General features: G+C 32.3%; 1 protein-coding gene across 1 annotated transcript in view; it reads right to left on the reverse strand.

Annotated features, from left to right (window-relative positions):
- The window catches only part of LOC114337495 (otoferlin-like), a 147,478-nt gene extending 128,361 nt beyond the window's left edge, over positions 1–19,117 (reverse strand). Inside the window, exons 1-7 of the mRNA XM_050660784.1 lie at positions 18,965–19,117; positions 14,489–14,551; positions 14,336–14,420; positions 12,763–12,916; positions 10,870–11,047; positions 9,768–10,109; positions 6,360–6,680 (exon numbers count right to left, since the gene is read on the reverse strand). Of these exons, the coding sequence (XP_050516741.1) occupies positions 6,360–6,680; positions 9,768–10,109; positions 10,870–11,047; positions 12,763–12,916; positions 14,336–14,420; positions 14,489–14,551; positions 18,965–19,117 (1,296 nt within the window). The remainder of the gene's footprint in view (positions 1–6,359; positions 6,681–9,767; positions 10,110–10,869; positions 11,048–12,762; positions 12,917–14,335; positions 14,421–14,488; positions 14,552–18,964) is intronic.
- Positions 19,118–19,359: the final 242 nt, after the last annotated feature.

Raw genomic sequence — 19,359 nt, forward strand, 5'->3', positions numbered from 1 at the left:
AGGGCGGAATTTTTGGGCAGAAACTGTTTAAACAATTTTTATAAACAAATAGAAAAGATCACGTTTTTTTGCCCCGGAACATATATTTTTAAGTTTAGTGGGTCATTCTAAACAAGAAAGGTATCTTGTAATTTTTTTCAAAAATTGATAGTTTTCGAGTTATAGGCGATTTAAAATCTGAAAAGTGCGAAAATGCTCATTTACGAGGCCTAAAAACTCATATTTAAATTAGAACTTTTGAGGTTGCCAGATTCTTAAATTGAAGTTTAAACATTCAGCTTGAAGATTCTAAAGAGTGATTGTGTCTAACCCTAATTTAAACCGTCGTGTTTTAATTGTTAAATATACATGTCCATCCGATTTTTTTGTCGGTGCGGCGCGCTCTATTTCAAAAATCTCCAGTTTTCCTCCAAAAAATATTTTTTCTAGATTTTTTGGGACATTTTAAATAAAATAAGTTTCTTGACATTTTTCTCAAAAGTTAACAGTTTTAAAGTTATAAGCGATTTAAAATCCAAAAATGCGTTTTGGCATTTTTCGGATTTAAATCGCTTATAACTTTAAAACCATTAACTTTGGAGAAAAATGTCAAGAAACTTATTTTATTTAGAATATCACAAAAAATCTAGAAAAAATATTATTTGGAGGAAACTAGAAGATTTTTGAAATAAAGCTCGCCGTACCGGCAAAAAAATCGGATAAACATGCATATAACAACTAAAAAAAAAACGGTATAAATTAAGGTTAGACGCGATCACTCATATGTGGACCATATAGAACAATTTGGTGTTGCAGGAAAACTTTTACTTCGGATGTCTGGGTTAGGCCTTTTTTGGACCAATTATAACATACTACCTCCGTAACTTTGGAACCGTTCATTTTAGAAGGGTTATGCATAGGACCTTTTTTGTTTCAAATTTAATGTAGAACAATTTTGTATAGAAGGTTGTTCATGCTAAATCGCATAGTTTTAGAAATATTGACGAAAAACGTAAAAAACTACGAATTTACCGATTTCTCCCCCCTCTCCCCCCCAAACCCGACGCTCAAAATGGTGTGACTTTTTTCTGAACATTATGTGGACCATATAGAACAATTTGGTGTTGGAGGATAACTTTCATTTTGGATGTCTGGGTATGGGTCTAACTATACCATACTATATTCCCTAAAATAAAATGTTTCATCATAACGGCTGACCTGAGTAAAAATCACTTATTTATAAGTTAAATTTGAATTATAGGCTTGGATCTCGCGTACAAAAAAGAAGTTGATTAATAACAAGCTGAAAATTTTTAACTTAACTGTGTCTAGTCGGACAAACTTTGATGTACGGGAACACTGAAACAGGCGAAGCTTTAATTGTGGAACAGGTTAAAAATTTGGAACATCAGACTACGAAAACGTTCCATGTATTTTGTCTGACAGAACTTCCAACTGATTTGTTACGATTTCATTAAACTCTTATGCAAAAATCAGACTGGTATTATCACCAACTGGGCATTTTAATAAGTTTAACACGAAGAACATGTCAAATGGCAGGAATTATATTTTTGATAAATAGCAATATGATTTTTGCATGAGAGTTTAATGAAACAGTAACAAATCAATTGGAAGTTCTGTTCGAAAAAATACATGGAGCGTTTTCGTAATCTGACGTTCCAAATTTTTAAACTGTTCTACAATTAAAACTTCTCCTATTCTTCTCCTGAAAAAACTTCTCCTGAAAACTTAGTGAAAACAGAGAAAATTTAGTGAATTGCAAATATTTAATTCAAAAGAAACTTTTTATTTATTCTAAGGGACTGTCGGCCCTCGGCAATAACGTTTTCTTTCATTCTGCGTTTAATTTTTTTAAAAATACTTATTAGTTTTCTCAGTATTCGAAAAAAATGAACACATTTAAAACACAGGAAAATTTTGAGAGGCGACATTTTGCGTCTTTCCCCTTAAATTTTTTTGCAACATGAATGAAGCACCCTGTGTATTAAATTAAAAATATACATTCAAGTAAATAAACAATAATATTTTGTTATATCAAAGTTTTCAAACAAATTTTATATAGGGTGTCTGCATAACTAGCAACCATATGGTTTCATATTAATTTTATTAATTATTAATTTTAATTATTATTAATACATTATTAATTTTACGGGAAAAGGTAATACCCAAGTTAAATACATAATCATAATTCATAGAGTATGTGTTTACTTAAGGGTAATTATCATTAGCGTAAAAGATTCACTTTATAGGAGTAAAACTGCTAAGTTGCGTTATGGGTACTAATTTATGTTTCTAGTCGTCAAGGAGTGTGATTTGATGTTTGATTTTCATATGGCAAGCGTAATTCAATCTATCTACATACTTCAAAGAAAAAAATTTGGAAGGGACAATAAAATGTAATATATTTTAGACGGAGTACGTTCAACATTTCAGGACGGGAATAATAATCATTTTTTCAGTAATAACACAATATTTGATTTTTGAGATTTCTCTAGCTGTTCATGAAATAAATAAAATTGTATATAAAAAATGATTATCTCATTTAAAATAAATATTTCTTATTTACCAATCCTTCGGTTTGGCGCCCCATTGGGGTTACGCACGCGTGCACCGCACGCGTTGCACGCCCGGTTACGGGGCCCTGATATTATTCCAAGTACGCAATAATGAACCACCCGCATCCCTCAAAACGGTATTACTCTCTATACAGTACCGAAATTTCCAAAGGAAAGTTTCAAACGGGCCATACCGCTCCTGAATTTTGCACATGTATATAATATTTTTCGTAGCGCCATCTTATACATAATGGCTACATTAACAGAGCTTAGATTCTTACAGATTCCTATACTGTATTCGTATTATATGTCGAATATTTACGTTTCACATGCCAATTTCTATTAATTTCAGAAATTTATTTTAAAAGTACACCACGCAAAAAGTACTTTATTAATTCACATTTTTTTAACGTTATATCCTTCCATTACTTCTACTGTAGTGCTAAACGGAATTTTATCATGAAATTCATTTAAATACTTAAGTAATTTAGATATAAACGCTCTTATATTTATTGAGAAAAAAGCAAAACTTTCACATTTTTTTATAAACAATACACAACAGGTAGGATAACAAAAATATGGCTGGAACTAGCGACATATATTGTTAGTAGGTTAAGCATTTTTCGGTATACATATATGCTCTAGATTATGAGTGGTGTACTTTATAAAGGTGATGGGATCGGCTATACTTATAACATTACCAATGGCCGGCCTTAAGGAAAAAAATTAACTACTTATTGTAGGTATATTTTTTATCAGCATATGACATATTTTTAAAAAGTTTCGATACATTATAGGTCTGGATCCCGCGTATGGAAAAAAATTGATTAATAGCAAGCTGAGAATTTGTTAATAGCTTAACGGTGTCTAGTCGGATAAACTTTGATATATAGGAACACTGGAACAGGGGCAGTTTTAATTGTGGAACAGGTTAAAAATTTGGAACGGTCAGACCACGAAAACGGCACATTTATTTTGTCCGACAGAATAGACTTAAACTCTCCGAACAGAGATTAAACTCTCATGCAAAAATCAGACTGCTATTTATCACCTATCATAATTCCTGTCATTTGACATATTCTACATGTTACACTCATTAAAACGCCCATTTGGTGATAAATAGCAGTATCATTTTTGCATGAGAGTTTAATCTCTGTTCGGAGAGTTTAAGTCTGTTCTGTCGGACAAAATACATGTGCCGTTTTCGTGTTCTGACCGTTAAAAATTTTTAACCTGTTCCACAATTAAAACTTCCCCTGTTCCAGTGTTCCCATATATCAAAGTTTGTCCGACTAGACACCCTTAAGCTGTTAACAAATTTTCAGCTTGCTATTAATCAACTTTTTTTCATACACGAGATCCAGACCTATTAATTTATGAATGGAGGGCGGCTATTCTCAAAACCTGGACAATTAATTTCAGAGCGAAGAATGTATGTTTGTTTATGCTTAATGGTATTGTTAGTAAGGCGTATAAGTCCAATTTTACAAATTTTTTTGCTTCTCATAGAGTACCTACCTAAGAATATACACGAACTAATATACTTCATAAAAGACCCTCAGTTCTAATTGCAAGACGCAAGAGTCTTGCAGGCTTAGTCTTGTTCTTGCTCAAATCTTGCACGGTAAGTCTTGGTCTTGGTCTTGCTCAAATTAGGCGGTCTTGGTCTTGGTCTTGGCCTGGCGAAAACGCAAGAACAAGACCAAGACTGCAAGACCAAGACTGATTTTGGGCAACACTATTTCTAAGTACCTAAGAACGATTGAAACTGAGTTTCTCTGTAAGAAGTTTTATAAAAAAAAAACACAAAAGCAAAAACGACCACACAGACAAAAGTGCTCATTCGCCACTATTGCACATTGTACTACTATCTTTAATAAAATATCTAATATTTCAAATACATGTAGGCACGGCGTAATTACAGATTCGCCAGTATTGATATAAAGTTTTGGTGTGCTTTCGTCGTTAATGCATCAAAATATTTGACAAATTCACAACACCATAAAGACTTGTAGGCGCCCTCTAGTAATAAGGAAATTAAATAATTGTTAGCCGATATTGCACATAAAAGAGGGCATATTTAGATTTCGATTAATGGACTTAACTCAAAAACGTTAATTTTCGAGTTTCGCCACTATTGTTCTCACTAGGCGATATTTTGAGAAACGCCGGATGGGGGAAAATCTATTCGCGGTGTGCAAGTACTTGGAAGGGAAACGAGAAACGCCGCGTGCGCGAGTTGCGGAGAAATATTGCAACTATCTTAAATAATTCATATTGTCAATTGAAATTGTCAAATTGACGTATATTTCATACCTTCTGTCATTGAAGCAGAAAAATTATATATTGCTCCACAATATCGATATGATATGCAATTATTATATAAAGGTAAATTTAATTAATTGTATTTTGCTTGCGGTACTGCATTTTAATAACTAATTTTATTTACTACATACAATTGTTTACGTTTGCATAACATAACCTGCATCTTATTTTTTCTTCTAATTATTTTTTTGGACTATGGCTTTGACAATTATCCAGTAACCAGGACTAATATAATTGGCCAATATAATTAAAAGTACGAATAAAAGTACAGAGCGTAGAAATAGCGGTCGCTTTGCCGAACTTGCACGGTCCCAATAGGGAAGCCTATAAAAATATGTAACAATGCAAAATGAAAAAATCCTGAGAAGAATTGGTACATAACGACAACTGCTATGCACAATTAAACAGAGAAAAACGGTATACCTGGGGCACCTAATTAGAAATGAAAAACACCAGTATCTGCAAACCTTAATTGAAGAAAAGATCGAAGGAAGAAGGGGAGTGGGCAGGAAGAAAATGTCATGGCTCCGTACTGTCAAACAATGGACAGGACTAAAAAACATAGGAGACCTAATACATACTGCAAGGGATAGAGAAAAATGGTCAAACGTGATCGCGAACATCCATTAGTGAATTTCATAAGAAGAAGAAGAAGCAGGTAGAGAGGACCTGGAGAAAATGGAAGTGTGACAATGGGAAATAGTGGCACAGGACCGATAAACATGGAAGGTAATAGTAAACGCGGCAATGACTCACGAATCGTTGTAATGCTATTGATGATAATGATGTAAGAAATTAAAAATAACAAGGTTATAAAAGAAAGATGTCATGAACTTATCGAAGCCTTAAAAACTCTATTTAAAAAATCTTTTTTGAAGGGAAAATTTTACTTTAAAAATAATTTCTGTTACGCTACTAAAATTCAGATTACGAGCCTTTAGTATTATTTTGCCCAGCCAGCAACGCTGTAAGCTTTTTAGGTAAATTTCTATAAATCAAGTATGTTACCATATGTAGTGTTAGAACTCAAGAAAAAAAGCTGTGTGAAAATGTATAAATTTATTTTTTCACCATATCGATCAATATTTCCCATTACGATTTACGAGCGACCAAGCTATTTTATTCAACCATTTTTCATAATTTCTTGGTCCTTCGAGCCGGATTCAGAAATAAATCTGAACAATAAAAAAATTGTGTGAACTTCTATCAATTTATTCGTTTACTATATCTATTAAAAATAACCACTACGATTTACTAGCGACCAATCTATTTTTTTCAACAATTTATACAAAGTAGACGACACTGTAATAATGACCTATAACGAAATTATGATCTCCGTTAATCTTATGAAAATATCTGCTATTTAGATTTATTATAGTCTTCCCAGTATAATGCCTGGATAAGATAATTCCCATATACTATTCACGTAATATCTTTCTTAGGTTGTATTGTAAAAATAATTAATAGTAGCAATCTTACCAATTCTGTCACAATTTTGAACAAAATATTCGAATTGTACTCTCTTTTCTTGAAAAATGGCACATCTTGAACTATCCACAAACAGGGTTGTTCTTTATAATAGTCGAGGTAATAATACTTTTTGTTAATTTTCGTGGGTCTCGTTTCATCTGTAATATTTGTAGCTACTTCTCGACCTGTCGGTAGTATCCTTTTTTGGATAAGCGTACTTCCAAACGTCATACTTATACAAACAGTTTTTTTGGCATATTTTCGACTGATTGCGGTCAACTCAGATATACATGCAAAAATAGTGATACTTTCTTCATCGAAAAATGATTTCTAAAAGGAGTTTAATTAATTAAATAGATCCTCATAAAAATACTATTGCATAAATTATATCATGCAACCATTCAAACACATAAGAAAACATATTCTTCTTAGGGTGCCTGCCCTTTCCGAATGTTGGCGATCATTCTGGCTATGATAATTTTGTTGGTTACTATACGGAATAGTTGTGCTGCGGTCTATCTATATCCTGCTCTCAGGTTAGCAAGCCAGGATATTTTTCTTCGTCCTGGGGCCTTTTTTCCTCCAATTTTACCTTGCAAAATGCATTGGAGTAGCTCGTATCTGCCTTGATTTCTAATTATATGTCCCAAGTATTGCAGCTTATGGCCCTTAACGATATGACCAAATCTGCGGTTGTGTTCATCCTCCACGGATGTATCTACCTCTACGGGTAGCACTTCTTCATTGGTGACTTTGTATGTCCATGGCATCTTCAGCATCCTTCTGTACAACCATAGATCAAAAGCTTGAAGTTTTGATAGAGTTTCCGCCTTTAATATCCACGTTTCTACTCCGTATAAATGCACTGAGAACACGTAACATTTAAGGAGCCCCATTTTTGTTTCTTTGGTGAGGTCATGGCTCTTGAACACAGAGCTCATAGTCAAGAATGCACTAACAATAAAACACTGAAAACGTTTGTACTTTGTTTGAACTTCCATCAAGTAACGGTCGAATCCATCAATTATTTACAAAAATGCACTGTTTGCCTTTTCGATGAGACATCTAATCTCTTGGGTATTTCCCACGACTCATTAATTGTAGCTCCCAAGTAATTATATTCTAGGCCAGGAACCCAAGCTTTTCACCTCGCAATTTTTACAGAATGGATCGATTTGCTTGAAAATTTTAGAATAAGTAGTGAATAGTCCAAGGATCAAAATATATATGATGCTGAAAGGCGTTTATATCATGGGGGTGGTTGCCACCCCATCTCGGGGTGGAAATTTTTAATTACATTTTGACCGAAAAAGTTTATAAAAACGTTCATTCTAAGCAAAAAATGTTCTATACATTTTTTTGATAAAATTAATAGTTTTCGATTTATTCGCTATCGAAAGTTAGTTTTGTATAGAAAAAATCAATGTTTTTCGATATATATACTCATTTACAATACACTCAGTTTTTGCCGTAGAAAAATTTTTTTCAAACCAAGGTCTTGGGAATTAAATAATTAATTAAATATTTTTTCGTATCTCTGATGCTAATCTTTCTATTCTGAAGAAAATGGCATTTTTTACCAAACTACAAAAATTCCTTATTTGCTTTTAACTCCATTTTTTTTCAAAACTAATCATTCTAAGCCAGTCAAACTTCTAGAATCTATCAGTAATACATAAATAAATAAGAATAAATAAGTCCAAGGACTAAAAATACCGCCAACTTACATTATTATGCTTCCAATTGGATTTCTCTTTTTTTTTTTTTTCAAAAAGATATATTGATTTTTTCACCGTAACTTTTTTATTTTTTATCTTAGAAAGTTTTGTGTAAAATAATTTTGTAGACTTTTACAATATCTATAAGCCTATTAATATTAAATCTTTTTGTAATCCTCAATCGCAAAAATAGGTGACTTTTAGAGGGATGGTAAAGGTGGTTTTTGCATGTTATTACAAGTTTTAATTGTCAATAGCTCACTCAGTTCTTAACGTAGAAAATTTTTTTATAAACTTTGTTCTTGGGAATCACACAAGCTACAATTTCATATTTGAACACTTTTTCGTATCTCTGATGCTAATGTTGCTATTCTGAAGAAAAGGCCATTTTTTCCAAACTACAAAAATTCGTTATTCAGTTTTAACTCCATTTTTTTAAAAACTGATCATTCTAAGCCTATCAAACTTCTATAACCTATTAAAAATACATAAATAAAAAAGACCAAATAAGGTTAATGACTAATTTTAATTAGAGTGGTAATTAGGGGGTTGCTTGTGATCACTTTTTCGATGAAAAAAAATGTGGACTGACGTTCTTTTCATTACAAGTCACTTAATTTTTGAGCTAGAGACTCCCTTTTAATTTCGGGATAGATATTTTTAAGTACTTTAAATTAGTTTGAATAAGTTGTCTTCGAAAAATGAATAGTTTTCCACTCTTTTGACTTTGAAACTAGAATATTTAGCATTTGACGAAGAAGAGCCAACATATAATAAAGTATAGCTCGATTACTATTGGTCTCAAAGAAAATTAAAAAAAAACGGTTTTGTTTATTTTTATAAAGGTGCATTTTTGTTAAACAAAGTTGTTTTGATAAAACGAAAACTTTTGGAGTTATAAGCAGAAAACTGATTAAAAACATTGATTTTTTCGATATAAACCTATAACACTTTAGATAGCGAATAAATCGAAAACTATCAATTTTAGCAAATAAATGTATAGAACGTTTTTTGCTTAGAATGAACGTTTTTACCACCTTTTGCAATTAAAATATAATAAAAAATTTCTACCCCCGAAATGGGGTGGCAACCACCCCCACGGTAAAAGCGCCTTTCGGCATGAAATAGATTTTGATCCTTGGACTATCCACTACTTATTCTCAAATTTTCAAGTAAATCGATCCATTCTGTAAAAATTGCGAGGTTTTGTCCTATTTTAAGCTTCATTACTTGGACTATTCTGAGACACGTTCAATCTCATTTGGTTAACATGCAGATTTGCTCCAGTGATGTTTTCCTTGCTGATGATCATTAGCTTGGTTTTGCTGGTATTTATATCCAGTCACTATGTTTGAAGCTTGTTTCCGTTATTTTGTTCATTATTTTGTTCTGGCGAAGGTGTACTTCAGTAAGCGACATGTCGAGATGCGCAGGTCCCGCTTTCATGGGCAAAATTCTCCCAGTATGCTACTTGGGTTCGTTTAGCAGCATTTGCCAAGGTAAATAAACAATTCTTATGTTTATTCTCTTAGAAGATTTTGATACGAAAATTTTGAAGTGCTTGGCTTCGAAGGTATTAAAGATGCAAATTAAAATCTTTTAGGAAATTTTTATGACCTACAAAGTCGAAATAATTCTAGTTAAAAAAGTTAACTACTGAACCGCTGTGCAGTTTCAACGTCAACGTAAAGAATCTTACCTCATGCAGTGGCAGTAGAGCTTCAATCTTTGTTTCTATCTTCATGTCAGATATCACCGTGGTAACTAGCTCCGTGGTAATAGACATTAAAATGGATCCAGCATACCCTTCCAGAGGATTTCTCGAATATAAATGTAAGTAGATAGGACCTAATGTTGGCAGGAATCCTTCATCTTTATCATTTGAGATATGCTTCAAACCTATTTGTTTTTGGGAGAGCACGGTTTTACCGACACATGCTTCAATTTTTATTGTCTGGCACAGAGGAGGAAAGAGATCAGCTATGGTTAGTCTTTCGTTAAACTCTAGAACAGATGCATTCTTCTTAGTGGAGGTTTTTACCTAGAAAATTACAAAGTGTTAATTCATATGGTTATCACTAAGAGGAATAAAGTCATAACAAGGATGCAGATAAAAATGAAGATATTGAACAAGTAAACAAAAGAAATATGTACTTATGAGTCTGGATTACGGAAGATCTAAAACCGAAATCAGAAATTCGTTCAGAATAGAGCAATTAAGAGCAGCCGTTTTGAAGGTGAGGAACTCTTTGAGTAAGTAACCGAAGATTCAATCTGCGAATCCGATATCGGATTGTAAAATGTCATATCCACTCTATTCTTCTTTATAGTGCCGAAGGTTGGACTATTAATGTTGACTTAGTGAGAAAGCTGGAAGCTTTTGAGTTGTGACTTTTTAGGACAATTTTGAAAATACCATCCACTGATCATATTACGAACGAAATGGTGTTGCACAGAATGCGAAGAGAGACACATTTTGACAACCATTGAAAGAAGAAGGATCGCCTATTTGGGGCACATACTTAGAAATAATAAGTACGAGTTGTTGCAGCTGATTATCAAGAGAAAATCGAAGAAAAAGCGAATTCGCGACTGGACCAGGTTAACACACAGACACTTTTAAGGAAAGCTGAAGATAGCGACAAATTTGCAATGGTTATAACCAACCTTCATTAGTGGAGTCAGCACTAGAAGAAAAAACAGTCTATTCGAGAGAGATGAAGTCTATTTTGCGCTATTTGTCTCAAAATCAAATACCAAGAGTATAAGTATAAAAAGAGAACAAAACATCTTTTACTCACACATAGGCCAGCAAAAGTAATTGAGATATATACAGATTTCTTCTTTTGAGACTCTTCCGAGGTTGTATCTTCTATTAAGAGTCCAGGTTTATCAACCAAATTATGACATTTATATACATCAAAAATATATTTTGCTTTGTGCCTCTCAGAAAATTGGCCTTCTGGAAGAAGTAGATTGCTAGAAGATAGAATAACTTAGTAAGCCATGAAGTTATGGTAATTACATACATGATTTTGTAAACAAACAAACTGATTCTGCTTGAAAATCCTATAAAGATGAGATATCAACTCATTATTATTTTCATTTTGTTTTAATTAATGAGCATTTACAATACCGCGAAATGCTCTTCTTTTTTTATTAGTAAGCTTATTTCACTGAACTACCGTATGATTTGGTGCTCTTCAGTCTGTCATCTTGATAAGTCTGCTTCTTGTTGTCAAGTAGCTGGAGTACCTCAACATACATCTACAATGGAGCCTATTTTTATAGTCTTGGGAATATTTGTAGATGATCTGTGGAACCATGTGAAACCCTAGGTCTTTGTGGATGTTACTGTTCTTACTCTACAAGGAGTATCGACGATATTCCTCAGTATCTTGTTCTAAAAGCATTGAATTAACCTGCAGAATATGATTTTAGATGAGTAACTTGTTTAGGAGGTTTCCCAGATATCTGTAAATATCTGGGAGTCACGTCCAAGCAACCATCGCATTATTTATATCTGACTTAAAGCTAATGTCATTTCTTTTTATAATATATGGTGTCCATCAAAGACTTGCATCAAGAATGTCCATACATTTCACAGTATCTGCGTACGGAACCTGGGCACTATTTATTCTTCCATTGGTGAAATAGACAAGGATGGATTTGGTTTCGTTTAAACTGATTCGCCACTCTTTAGTCCAAATATTGATCTAGTCGAATCTATTCTTCCTCATGGTTATCTCCAAATATAATATAATAGGCTTTTTTTTTCATAATATAATTGGCCTATCATAAGTAAATATAGCAAATACTATAGTTATTTAGTACATAGATGTATTTGGTATATAAAAGGTACCTAGATATTTAATTCAAGAACGGTTCCTTGTTTGATACCTGCTCTTGTCTCAGATCAGAATATGCTTCCTCCTGCTTGATTCTGAAGCATCTCTCTGATACATACGATTCTACTAGTAAGAAATAATGCTCTATGAGCTAGCTGCGGAATTCATGTAATAATTGTTTTTGCCACACTTTTTCAAAGGGCAAATGCTTGTGCTACATCTATAAAAAAAAAGTGGAGCCAATTTTCTTCTTTTTCAGGTCGATTTCTAAGACCTAAATCCAAATTGATGAATTGGAGTTAGATTGATTTAATATTCAATTGTTGGTTTAAACCTTTTTAGTAGCAACTTTTTATACACTTTTGATATCAAGGGAAGTAGTTATCAAGACGACATTTCGTGTGATTTGGATAGATTTTTTTAACACTTGACTGGTAATAATATACTTTGAAGAGTACATGAAGAAAATTTCTGCATTTGTTAATTTTCTTTAGCAGAAATATCAAAAATATATCCCAAACAAACACAGAATATACTAGCGGCATTTGCCAATGTAAATAAACAGTTGGGCCATGTTTATTCTCTTTGACGATATTAAGACGCATTTCGAAATATATATTAAATAAAACCCTAGGGCATTTTTATGATATATATAAAACGCGATTGTTACAGTGTTTCTCTTCGAATATTTTAAGACTCAATTCAGAACATTAAATAAAATCTTAGAGGATATATTTAGGATATACAGTGTGAAAAAAATGCTACAATATTAAAGAGAAAACAAATGAACTTTTTTCCCGTTTAAGTCTACTTTTTCATATATCTTGTGAATATCGTTTTACATACCCTTCAATTTCGTCATTAGTAACATTGGTCGGTGTTCTTGGAACCTCACCTTTGGTTAGTACACAGATATCTACTTTTAAATATCCTCGTGGTCCAGTAAAATCATCTAATTTTGTAGTACCTAGAATTGCCCATTTGTGGTAAAACTGGTGGCCTAAAAATAAAAAAAAATATCCTTATAAATGGTAATATGAAGCAGAACGAACTCTGAACGTACAATATACAGTGTGCAACAAAAATGCAGGTCATAAATTAATTCACATATTCTGGGGCCAAAAATACTTCGATTTAACCTAACTTGCCTTAGTACAAACATACACATAAAAAAGTTACAGCACTTTGAAGTTACAAAATAAAAATCGATTTTTTCCAATATATCGAAAACTATTAGAGATTTTTTATTGACAATAGACATGTGGTATTCTAATAGTAGGGAAATCTTAAAAAAATAATAACAGTGAAATTTGTACACCCCACAAAAATTTTATGGGGGTTTTGTTCCCTTAAACCCCCCCAAAATTTTGTGTACGTTCCAATTAGATTCTTAGTGCGGTACCATTAGTTAAACACAATGTTTTTAAAACTTTTTTGTCTCCTATTATTTTTTCGATAAGCTAGTTTTTATCGAGATACGTCTTCTTCTTTAATATGTTTACATAAAAATTTTATGGGGGTTTTGTTCCCTTAAACGCCCCAAATGTTCATGTACGAACCAAGTGAATAATTATTGTGGTACCAATAGTTAAAGACAATATTTTTAAAACTTTTTAGCCTCTTATTATTTTTTCGATAAACGATTATTTATCTAGATAATAATATTTTTCAAAATATACCCAAAAAATGAAAATTCACAATAAATTTTCATATTATTACTGAGTCTCTACAATTATTGTTCAAAATATCTCGATAAAAACTGAATTATAGAAAAATTACAAGGAGACAAAAAAGTTTTAAAAATATTTTGTTTAACTAATGGTATCACAATAATAATTTAATTGGAACGTACACAAATATTTAGGGGGTTTAAGGGAACAAAACTCCCATAAAATTTTGATGGGGTGCATAAATTTCACTTTTATTTTTTTTAAGATGTTCCTGCTATATGAATGCCACATGTCCATTTTCAATAAAAAATCTGTAATAGTTTTCAATATATTGGAAACAATCGATTTTCATTTTGTAACCTCAAGGGGCTATAACTTTTTTTATGTGCACATTTGTACTAAGGTAAGTTAGGTTAAATCGAACTATTTTTGGTCCGAGAACATGTGATTTAATTTATGACCTGTATTTTTGTTACACCCTGTATATTATGGAGGTAAAACCACCTAAAGAAGCATAAATAAAAATAAATCTGTAAATATAGATTTTTGAAAAAGATCTGCAGGAACTTCAAGTTGACCGCAGTTGATACATTGCTCATTGAATTATCGGTTTTCATATTTCCATTGCTTTCAATTCGAGCTCTAATATTGTTCTACACTTATTTCGAGGTTTCATCTCTCATCAGGAACATTTGTGGTGGCTCGAACTGAAAAGAAATATTATGTACTCACTTAATAAGTTCACTTACTTTTTTGTTTCCACACTGTAGCTACGTCCAAGGTGATTTCTCCAAGGATTTTTCTTCTTCTCCAGATTTTACATGGATCTATAACCTATTTAAAAAAAATTATATAAACGTTATAAAGACATTATAATAATAATATATCATGTTGATACGCACCAATAATTTGATATTTTTTTCCAATATGTTCTCCAACGTAGTATAAAACTCAAACACGAAATACTGTAACGAAAATTATTCTATTAAAATATTAAATTTTATATACAGGATGATTGCAATATACTATTTAATAATACTACTTATGGTTATATAGAGAGTCTAAGTTGTAATGCTTTTCTTGTTTTGGAATTGTTTCTTTCTAACGCTTTGTCAGAAATGCAGGCACAAATTATCAAATTCAATGCTGCAATCCTTGCAACCTTATGTCGACTACTGCTGACCTTCCTAGATTATCTATGGTATCAAAGAATACACCAAAGACGTCCTTGGTGTATTTGTAGTATTAGTATCCCATCCGGGATCTGTCGGTTGATCCGAATCGGCCTTAGAAAATTCGGTGCGTCAGAGGAATTGTTTTATATTTGGTAGCACTGAAATCCATATATGCTCTTTAGATGCAGGCTCTTTACTCAAGTTCTTGGCTTGTGGCAGATGTCGTCCATTGACGACTATCTTGAATTTACGTTGCAGCTAGGTCTTCTGCCCAAAGTCTTTTTAGGCGTCTGTCAATCAGTGGAAGGTTGAATATAATTCGTCTATGAGATGGTTTGGATGGTTTGTGCTGCGATTCATGTATCTTCTGGAGTGGTTAGCGATCATATCATTAATGAAAGGAATGTTGCGGTCTGCATGAAAGGTTTATTTTGACACGTACCATGAGGCTTTAGCTAGCATACAAATAGTTTTTGACTGGAATATCTGTGGTATTTTAGTGTTGGGTGGTTTGCTACAGCCTCAAAGCTCAATTTCGCATGTCCACACTGGTTTCAGTATTGTTTTGTAGATGGTGAGTTTGTTTCCTAATGAAAGTTGCGATCTTTGTTGATTAGCCAGTTCATATTTTTAACTTTTAGGCCAAGGCATTGTTTATCTACATAGGTCTAGTTATACAATGGTCAAGGTGTCGTCGTTTGGCTACAATATGTGATTTCCAAGTAATATTTTCGTCTTGGTGAAGGCTCAGGGCCTCGATTTTTGACCCTTCGCTTCGTTATCGAACATATTCGTTTCGTATCTGTTTAGTATTCGCTTCGTATCTGTTTAGTGTACAAATAGCGAATGATCGATAAGGAAGCGAAGGGTCAAAAATCGGGGTCCAGGTACCTTACTTTTATTTTTATTGGTATACGTGAATAGGGAACTTGCACATTTTTTTTCTTACATAATAATGATAAGTTTTGTTTAAAAATGAGATTTCCAAAATTTCACGCTTCAAAAACTCGTAATGACTTAGAAATACATATTTAAAGTCTTCTGCGGTATAAAATAGTTCAAACGACCCGTGACGTCACATAGTTTTACATTAGTTATTATTATGGTTATATTTCGCTGTGTCTAGGTACACGCTAACGTGTACGCAAATAAAAAAGTTAGGTACACGCGAATTATACTTTATCAAGCCAGTGACGTCATTATTTAGCGTGCGCAGTGACTGTATATTTTGGTAAATGCTATTTTGATGTGTTTAGTGTTTGTTTGATAGAAAAATATTTGTTAAGGGAAGGGAAGCAGAACTATTCAGATGTTTCAAACTTAATTGTAATAAATCAATTTATACAGTGCTAGTCAAAAGTCCGTACCCCCCTCCTCGTATCTTTTGAACGGTTATACCTATAATAGTGAAATTTGGAGAGAGGGAATAAACGGACGTAAGCTTTTAAACTAGTCATGACAGGTGACGTAATAGTGACATATGATGTTACAGAGCCACTGTGGCCGATAATTTTAAATGGGACCTTATGGCAAGTGATACCTCGTTTGAAAGGTATTCAAAATACCTATTCAGTCATACTAATTTTTTTTTGGGTTTTAGTTGATTTTGATTTTGGTGAATAAATTAAATTAATATAATATTGTAGTTTCGCATTTAATTAATAAAAATTCAAATGTCCGCCTATGGTTTCTTTTGTCAAAAAATTTGACGTTTTTCAATTCTCTAGTAGTTTTTACGTCAACGTCAACCTTTTTGACAAGTAATCATATGCGGAATTTTGAATTTTTATTAATTAAATGCGAAACTATAATTTTATATTTATTTCATTTATTCATCAAAATTAGCTTAAACTCAAACAAAATTAGTATGGCTGAATAGGTATTTTCAATACCTTTCAAACGAGGTATCACTTGCCATAAGGTCCCATTTAAAATTATCTGTCACAGTGGCGCTGTAAAGTCATCTGTCATAATTACGTCACCTGTCATGACTAGTTGAGAAGCTTACGTCCGTTTATTTCCTCCCTCAAAGTTTCACTATTATATGTATAACCGTTCAAAATATACGAGGGGGGTACGGACTTTTGACTAGCACTGTATATAAAAGTATATATTTAGGTTAGCAAAATAAATATATGTATTTAGGACATGGCACGTACAAAATATTGTTAAAATAATTTTTATACGTAAGTTAATTATTATAATCAACTATTCTAAATGGGAAATAAGCCACAATTTAACTAAAAAAATGATTTTATTACATCATTGTCAAAATACAAAAATTAGTCAGATTAAAGAAATTATTAGAAAAATTTTTTTACTAAGCAACATCATTTTTGTTTAATTTAATAATATTTTGTATTTTGACAACGACGTCTGATTTAGAAGTCGAAACGTTAATAAAATCATTTTTTTAGTTAAATTGTGGCTTTGTTCCCATTTAGAATAGTTGATTACAAAAATGCCACATGGAAATAGCTTCAGAACAAATTAATTATTATTGTGAAAGCTTTAGGTCTTCCTTTTATTTTAATTATGGACGGTAATACTATTTCACTTATAACTGAAAAATATATATTCATTTATAGTCTTTTAACTTTTTCATACTGTTTTAAAATGTTGTTAAATTCATTTAAACAACTAAATAATTGTTCACACTGCATAGTTAATTTAAAAACAAACACTAAACAAATAAAAAATAAAAAATCTCTTTACTAATCAATATTAAAATTAAAGTGTAAACACAAATTAAACAAATTCCAACACTCTGACACTCTAACTTTTTATTTACATACACGTTAGCGTGTGCCTAGACACAGCGTTATATTTTTATATATTCTTCTTAGGTATATTCTTCTTCTCCTTCTTTAGTTTATTGGCCTCCACCTACTTGGGTATTTGGCCAGCTCGTCGTCGGGAATAAAGGAAAAATATTTATATTCTAATGACATTTATCGTATGTCGTTGTAATAATATATACCAGTTTGTTGAGATTGGAGTTTGATACAGTATTTGAAGGAAAGGAAAGAAGGTTTACTATTGAAAATAAAACCATTTTGTAAAAGTACAAATTGTCTATGAATAGTTCAAACAATCAAAAACACTTTTAACGTCACATAACTGTATTTTTTACTGATGTTTATAATGTCTAATTTAAAATTATACAGTGATGAGCGCACTAATAACCGGCAAAATAACGCAAAAGATGAAAAACGTATTAAGTTGTGAGATAAAAAGAGATGAACCTAGTGGAGGTGTTAAATTTAGCGATAGTAACTTATACATTGACATTATATTGATTGTTTCCTACCTTTAGATGTATTGGACGAATTTGAGAAATGCCACTGTCACAGTGACAATTTTAGTTGACATACTCCTCTGATATGTCTAAAGGTGGGAAACAATCAACATAATGTCAATTTATATGTTACTATCGCTAAATTTAACAACTCTACTAGTTTTATTTCTTTCTATCTCACACTTTAATATGTTTTCCATCTTTTGCGCTATTTTGCCGGTTATTAACACGCTCATCACTGTATATACAATTGGTGTAGAATGTAAACATACAACGGTGTGACGTCACGACGCGTTTTACGGTGGCTGGTATAAGTTGAATTTTTAGTCGTCTTTAGGGGTCAAAGAAAAGACAAACAAAACTTTTTTATCTTTGATACAGGTTCTAAATTATGTTCTGTTGTGATTTATAACATTTTTTTTGAATTTAATATTTTATGCAAGTTCCCTATTATTTAGGTGTACCTAGTTATGGACATCTAATTGTTCGATTTGTGAAATTTACTTGAGAAGATTTGTTTGAGTTAACGTTTATTTTCCAGCATCTAAGCCAGTCTTCTAGTTCATTGGGATGATTTTGCAATTTGTTAAATGCTAATATTGTGTTAATGTCTATGCTAGTATTTACCGAATTTATGACTCCGAATCATGAAAACATGATGGATACAATATCAATTGATGTTACATTCTTCTTCTTCTAAAGGTACCTATCTTCTGGAGATGTTGGCGACCACATTGACCCATCTTTTTCTATTTACGGCATCTCGAAAGAGATCAGTTGACGTTAGACCAGTCCACTTCCTAAGATTGGCTAGCCAGGATATACGTCTACGTCCAGGGCCTTTCCTGCCCTCAATCTTGCCTTGTAGAATCAACTAGATGTTACATTAGAATAAAATAAATTACCTCATTGTAATAGGGGCAATCCGTATTTTTCTGTACTCCTGTAGATTTTTGGTGACCATCTATCCTAACGACAACTACAGAGTCCATATCTTCCCAAATATAGTGCCTTCCCTCCAAAATATTCACTGTAATAAGAAATACCTTATTCGCCATTATGACAAATTAATGATATTGTGCTGACATTTAAATTGACAATATGAATATGACAGAACATCAGAGATGACAATCATCATTATTATCAATGACATTACAATATTATTTGTGAGTTTTTGTCGCCTTCCACGTTTGTCGGTCCTGTGCTATTATTTCTTATTGTCTCACTCCCACTTTCCCCAGATCCTATCTGACTGCATCATTCCACCTTTTTCTAGGCCGTTCTACTGGCCTTCACAAGA

Source organism: Diabrotica virgifera, chromosome 9 (genome assembly GCF_917563875.1).
Source record: "Diabrotica virgifera virgifera chromosome 9, PGI_DIABVI_V3a".
Classification (NCBI taxonomy): Eukaryota; Metazoa; Arthropoda; class Insecta; order Coleoptera; family Chrysomelidae; genus Diabrotica; species Diabrotica virgifera.